At 44.6% G+C, this 7,322-nt stretch overlaps 1 protein-coding gene across 1 annotated transcript in view; it reads left to right on the top strand.

The window, feature by feature from the left end:
* LOC123184271 (probable amidase At4g34880) overlaps positions 1–6,167 on the top strand; it is a 13,153-nt gene extending 6,986 nt beyond the window's left edge. Inside the window, exons 3-4 of the mRNA XM_044596419.1 lie at positions 4,283–4,481; positions 5,811–6,167. Coding sequence (XP_044452354.1) covers positions 4,283–4,481; positions 5,811–6,167 — 556 coding nt within the window. The remainder of the gene's footprint in view (positions 1–4,282; positions 4,482–5,810) is intronic.
* The last annotated feature ends 1,155 nt before the right edge of the window (positions 6,168–7,322 follow it).

The following is a 7,322-nucleotide window of genomic DNA, read 5'->3' as shown; positions in this document are numbered from 1 at the left end:
TGTTTTTTTCTTTCTTTTTTCTTCTGTTTTTTTCTTGTGTTTGTTTCTTCCTTTTTCTTGTTTTTCTTCTTTTTCTCTTCCTTTCTTTCTTTTTCCTTTTTTAAAATCTTCTGACATTTTAAAATCTTAAAAATACAATTATATATAAAAAAATCAGTAAAATAAAACTAATTCATTTTAAAATCCCTTGAAGGTTTGACAAAAGGTTTGATACATCATTCAGTTCATCGACCAAATACAAAGTTTGGTACAATAAATTATTACACATCAATTCTTCCCTTGGACGTCCCTGCTTGCTTACGATTGTGCCGTATCCATGGAGCATCCTCATCATTTAACTTAATGCTTGGGTCAGTGTTCACTTTGAAGAGCGGAATTTCACCAAACATATTATAATCTTCTGACATGTCTGTCTTGTCCTCCACTCCCACGATGTTTCTTTTCCCTGAAAGAACAATGTGGCGCTTTGGTTCATCGCATGATGTACTGATCGTTTTCTTATCTTTCCGTTTCCTCGGTTTGCTACTCATGTCCTTCAAATAAAAAACCTGAGCGACATCTTTGGCAAGGATGAATGGTTCGTCAAGGTAACCAAGATTGTTGAAATCCACCATTGTCATTCCGTATTGCTCGTCCACCTTTACCCCACCTCCTGTTAGCTTGAACCATTTGCACCGGAACAAAGGGAACTTAAAGGAGGGTCCATAGTCAAGTTCCCATATCTCCTCTATGTAACCATAATATGTGACCTTTTGCCCATTCTCGGTTACTGCATCAAAGCGGACACCACTGTTTTGGTTGGTGCTCTTTTTATCTTGGGCGATGGTGTAAAATGTATTCCCATTTATCTCGTACCCGTGGAAAGTCGTTATAGTCGAAGATGGTTTCTTGGCCAACATGTACAGCTGATCTCCAACATCATTGTCATTCATGAAATGTTTTCGCAACCAGCTGCCGAAAGTCTCCATGTGGGCCTTTCTAATCCAGGATTCAGGCTTCCCCGGGTTGTCCGAGCGTAAAATATTCTTGTATTGCTCGAAGTACGGAGCCACCAAGCTGGAATTTTGCAGGACTGTGTGGTGTGCTTCAGTCATAGAATGACCGTCCATACATATCGTGGTATCCCTTCCGATCTTGCCTTTTCCACTTAGTCTCCCATCGTGCCGCGATTGAGGAATACCAATCGGCTTAAGGTCAGGAACATAGTCAATACAGAACTCAATTACCTCCTCATTTCCATAGCCCTTGACGATGCTTCCTTCTGGCCTAGCACGGTTACGAACATATTTCTTTAATACTCCCATGAACCTCTCAAAGGGGAACATATTGTGTAGAAATACAGGACCGAGAATGGAAATCTCTTCGACTAGGTGGACCAGGAGGTGCGTCATAATATCGAAGAAGGATGGTGGGAACACCAACTCGAAACTGACAAGGCATTGGACCACATCGTTCTGTAACCGTGGTAGATCTTCTGGATTGATTACCTTCTGAGAGATTGCATTGAGGAATGCACATAGCTTCACAATGGCTACTCGAACATTTTCCGGTAGGAGCCCCCTCAAAGCAATCGGAAGCAATTGCGTCATAATCACGTGGCAGTCGTGAGACTTCAGGTTTTGGAACTTTTTCTCCGGCATGTTTATTATTCCCTTTATATTCGACGAGAAGCCAGACGGGACCTTCATACTGCTCAGGCATTCAAAAAAAATGACCTTCTCTTCTTTGGTAAGAGCGTAGCTGGCACGACCTTGAAACCATTCCGGATGCCGGTCATCTGGGTCTTTCAAAAGTTGCTGGTCCTGCCGTGCTTCCTTTGTATCATTTGTCTTCCCATACACGCCGAAGAAGCTTAGCAGGTTCACGCAAACATTCTTCGTAACATGCATCACGTCGATTGCAGAGCGGACCTCTAGGACTTTCCAATATTCTAGCTCCCAAAATATAGATTTCTTCTTCCACATGGGTGCGTGCCCGTCAACTCCCCGCGGAACTGATTGTCCGCCAGGACCCTTTCCAAAGATGACTTTCAAATCCTTGACCATATCAAATATCTCCGCACCAGTACGTTCCGCAGGCTTCGGCCGGTGATCTGCCTTCCCGTTGAAATGCTTGCCTTTCTTTCTTACGTTATGATTTCGGGGAAGAAATCGACGATGACCCAGGTACACGTTCTTCTTACAATTAACCAAACGTACACTTTCAGTCTCATGTAAGCAGTGCGTGCATGCATTGTATCCCTTATTTGTCTGTCCCGAAAGGTTACTGAGAGCAGGCCAATCGTTGATGGTTACAAAAAGCAACGCTCGTAGGTCAAATTCCTCTCCTTTGTGCTCATCCCAGACACGTACACCAGGTTTCGCCCACAACTGTAAAAGTTTTTCAACTAATGGCCTTAGGTACACATCGATGTCGTTACCGGGTTGCTTAGGGCCTTGGATGAGAATTGGCATCATAATGAACTTCCGCTTCATGCACAACCAAGGAGGAAGGTTGTAGATGCATAGAGTCACGGGCCAGGTGCTATGGCTGGAGCTCTGCTCGCCAAAAGGATTAATGCCATCAGTATTTAGACCAAATCTTAAGTTCCTTGCGTCAGCTGCAAAATCTTTGAAAACTCTGTCGATCTTTCTCCATTGCGTTCCATCAGCGGTGTGTCTCGACTGCCCGTCGGACTTACGGTCCTCTTTGTGCCATCGCAACAACTTGGCATGCTTTTTGTTCATGAACAGACGTTTCAACCGTGGTATTATAGGAGCATACCACATCACCTCTACGGGAACCCTCTTCCTGGGTTTCTCGCCCTCAACATCGTCACCAGGGTCATCGCCTCTGATCTTATAACGCAATGCAGTGCATACAGGGCATTCATTCAAATTCTCGTATTCACCGCGGTAGAGGATGCAGTCATTAATGCATGCATGTATCTTCTGAACCTCTAAACCTAGAGGGCAGACAACCTTCTTTGCTTCGTACGTACTGGCGGGCAACTCGTTATTCTTCGGCAACATATTCTTCAACATTTTCAGCAAATTTTCAAATGATGAGTCACCTACACCTTCCTGTGCCTTCCATTTTAGCAAATCCAGTGTGCAGCCCAGCTTTTTCAGACTATTATCGCATCCTGGATACAACGACTTTTTGTGATCCTCTAACATGCGATCCAAATTCTCCCTCTCCTTGTCAGTTTCGCAGCGTCTTCGTGCATCAGCAATGGTCCGACCAAGATCATCAGCGGGCTCATCATGTGCCTCTTCTTCACCTTCACCTAACCCTTCCCCACCTTCAGCATCATCCTCCATGAAAGTATCACCGAAATGATCACGATAGTTGTCATCGATATCATCCCCTTCTTCATCTTCTTCCATTCTGACCCCTCTTTCTCCATGCTTGGTCCAACAATAATAGCTTGGCATGAAACCATGCATAAGCAGGTCCATGTGAACTTTTCTTGGCGAGGAGTAACCCTTATCATTCTTACAGACAGCACATGGACAGATAATAAAACCTTGCTGCCTGTTCGCATTTGCCACTACGAGGAAATCTTTCAAACCCGTAGTGAACTCGCCGGGGAGTCGGGAACCGTACATCCATTGCCGATTCATCTGCATTATTATTATATAAAGTATATAATTAACCATCATGCATTTGTTAAACTAAGTAGCTAGAAATAATACTAATTAAACAATGAACTACACACATGCGTATTTTATCAATGACACATGAAAGGTTCGAGTTGCTAACCGCGATCGCGGAGGAAAAATAAATGAGAAAGCTCAAGTGTGGCTTGTTTCAGGCTCTCGGGCATTTCATCAAACACCTTGTGTGCATAGGAGAAACCAAAAGCAAACCACCACCACCCCACCACCACCTTCTGAAAATTGTGAAGTGATGAGCTGAGTGAAGTGGAGTGAGCTGAGTATATATAGGGATGGGCCTTTAGTCGCGGTTGGGCAGGCCAACCGGGACTAAAGCCCTCCCGTCTGCCAGCTGGATGGGCCTTTAGTCCCGGCTGGCCTGGCCAACCGGGACTAAAGGCCTTCGGGGACCTTTAGTCCCGGTTGGCCTGGCCAACCGGGACTAAAGACCCTCCCGTCGGCCAGCTGTCGACCGAACGCGCTGGGCCCAGGTAGTTGGTCGCGGGCCTTCTCCTGAACCGCGACTAAAGAGCCCTTTGGTCGCGGTTCGGTTCTGTTGGGGACTAATGGCGGCGTATGGAAGCCCCTTTTTCTACCAGTGGGTGTCATATCCCATCAACCTGTATATTTTTTTTGGTTTGAAGGAAACAAGGAGCAATCGTGATTGAGAACCTTGACATACAAAATTTAAGTGTCCTATTGGATTTTGTGAGCAATGGCCAACTGATTGCATTACCAGCAGAGTTCAAGTTAAGCCTCAACTCCTATCTATCAAGCTTATTATATTCCCTAGTTCGGTCGCTTGCAGAGATCATAGCTTTCAACAATGCACATCCTGTTGAGGTCAGCTTGATTTAGAGTTAACTAGATCATGATGGCGCGCGTTGCCGCGCTCGTCCATCTAGGGAAAAGAACTACTATACAAATATTTAGGAAAGTTGAACAATGGAAACATTTGATAAAATTCAAACTAATTGAATTTCGATGTGTTGACACTGATGGTGGCGCATATTTACATCAAGTTTGGAACCTATCCACTCACATAAATGCTTTCATTTTTACATTTTCTCTTTGTCCGGTCATTACAAGAAGATGCAAGGAAATACATAGACCAAAAAAAATACAATATTCTATCTTGTAAAGGCTAGCATATTCTATTCTTGCACAAGATCAACATCAACTCTAATGCTTGAGTAACATTCCCGAGAGTTCAGCTTACATCAAATAGTTTGTACGGACTAAACCATCCAATTTAAGATCTAGTGTGATATTACAGTAGTGACAAAAGTAACAGACAAGAAACAAAGTTTTAGCAAGCCTGAATTCATCAGTCAACAAACCATTTGGAATGCTCAGGAAAATTAATCAATGACTTAAGAGAAAGAAACAACATGAGCAATCGTCCGTATAACAGGGTACAAAGATGAACTGATCGAAGTCAAGTCCTAGCATGTTGACACAAAAGTGATTTATATCCTCAATCTTTAAGGAGAGGTGTCAATAAACTGACGTGGAATATTTATATTCTCTCGTCTTCTTTAGTACGTAGATTTCCTTCAACAGTTATTGTAAGATGAATGTGCATACCCCAGCCAAATGAGAATATAAGATTTTTTACCAGAATTGTTGACCAGATTTGACCGGAGAAGGCAGAGATCTTTACAGTCAGTATTCTTTATCGAAGCCGTTTAGGCCGCCTCCTCCTTATACTACTAATCGCTCCCCTACACCGGAGCAAAGCTCTCTCGCTGGGCTGACATTATAGAGCGACAGTGGGAAGGGACGACCTGGGCCGATGGGGAAGTGGAGGTGATGCTCGTGGGCCTGTGGCGCTCGATGCAACAAACAAAATACTCAGCCTGGAACGAGAAGCCGCCCAAGTCGATCTCCGGAGCAGCGGCCCGATAACGTTGGGCAAGCCTGGATGAGCGGGGCGGCCGGTGAAAAGGTGCGCTGTGTAACAGAACCATCTGCAGCGTTAAACGAGTTGATCGGATGGTTCAAAACGTCAAATCGCTGTGGAAGGCTGTAGCTCGCTAAGTTATACTGTTTAGTAATTATTATTTTTCATGTATTTGTTTCTCATTGTGATACATTTTTTCTTTGTAGTTACATTTTATAGCCTTTTGGAAAACAAGTCAATTTAAATTGTGAGAATGGCATGCATTGTAGGAAAAGATGAAGGAAATTGGTCAACCTGTATTTCTAGTGGCTGAGAACACAACCGGCATCGGTGCCTCAGAGCGAGAGGCCATTAGTCAGTTAAACAAGTTGTCCGCCAACAGATTGAAGAAGTTGATGAGAGAGCATGAGCTAGACGCCATCGTGACACCTAACAATGCAGCATCTTCGGTGCTCGCCATTGACGGTATGCCGGCCATCACCGTGCCGGCCGGGTATGGCAAGCAGGGGGTGCCGTTTGGTCTCTGCTTTGGCGGGTTAAGATGGTACGAGCCAAGGCTGATCGAGATGGCGTATGCCTTCGAGCAGGTCACCATGGTCAGGAAGCCGCCTACGTTCTTGCAATAGAACTGGCAATGCGGAAAGGTGGCGTTGGAACTTATTTATTTTTGTGTCGCGACATTTATGCACACCTATGATGTAATCATTTTCTCAAACTAGTAGTTCATACACATTAAGGTTGGGTGCATGGGCGTGACTTCCTCTCGCCACTTTTTTTTTAGCAACACTTCCTCTCGCTTCATGTGAGGCAGAGCGCAACCTCGCGTCAACAGCTGCAAAAATGCGCCGGACCAGCGGGATAGAGAGGCCTTCAATGCCTTTTCTGTGTTTTTTTCATTTTGCTTTGTTTTTTATTTTTCCTATATTTCTAAATGTTCTAAATATATCTACTATATAAATAACTTTACATAAATAATTGATAAATTTTGATCACCCACTTAAAAAATGATAAACGTGCATAGAAAATGAGACTTGTGTGGGATCTACCGGATGTTGAATCTCTTCGGAGGAACGAGCCAGATTGGTTGTTGATGCTGATGCAAGGGCTGAATGAGATACAGCGCATGCTTGTTCTAATGGCGCTTCCTATGTGGATATGCTGAGTCGCTACTTATGATAAAACATTACCCACGTTCAGACCCCACCAAAGGAAAACATCCAGCCCTGTTAGATGGCTGCATTCTTTAGAGTTCCAGCGAGATGATCCGGCCAGCCGTGGAAGCTTCCTGGGAACCCCCGCCTGATGGCCACGTCAAGCTGAACTTTGATGGGTCGTATGTTGTAGCAGATGGGTCTGCGGGGGTGGGAATGGTGCTTCGCGACCACAATGGGGAGGTCATTTTCACAGCATGCAGGTGGATCTTCAACTGTCCAGGGCCACTGGAGGCTGAGCTTGCTGCCTGTGAGGAGGGGCTAAGACTGGCCCTTCATTGGTCCGACAAGCCGCTCATGGTGGAGTCCGACTGTGCTGAGCTCATCTCGCTAGTTAGTGCGGGCACGGTGGATCGTTCCAGTAACATGTTTCAGGCTGCAGAAATTTTGGAGCTACTCAAGGAACGACAATCACAAATCCAAAAGATTAGTCGGACTCAGAACAAAGCTGCAGATGCCATGGCAGCTATAGGACGTAGACAGCAATGCACAGCATGTTGGCTTGCAAATATCCCTCAGGAGATTAGCATTATCATCATGAATGATTGTAAAATGGTTATCAATTAATTA

This window comes from Triticum aestivum, chromosome 2A, assembly GCF_018294505.1.
Source record: "Triticum aestivum cultivar Chinese Spring chromosome 2A, IWGSC CS RefSeq v2.1, whole genome shotgun sequence".
Classification (NCBI taxonomy): domain Eukaryota; kingdom Viridiplantae; phylum Streptophyta; class Magnoliopsida; order Poales; family Poaceae; genus Triticum; species Triticum aestivum.
The sequence above is the reverse complement of the archived record's forward strand: the minus strand, read 5'-3'. Positions and strand labels throughout refer to the sequence as shown.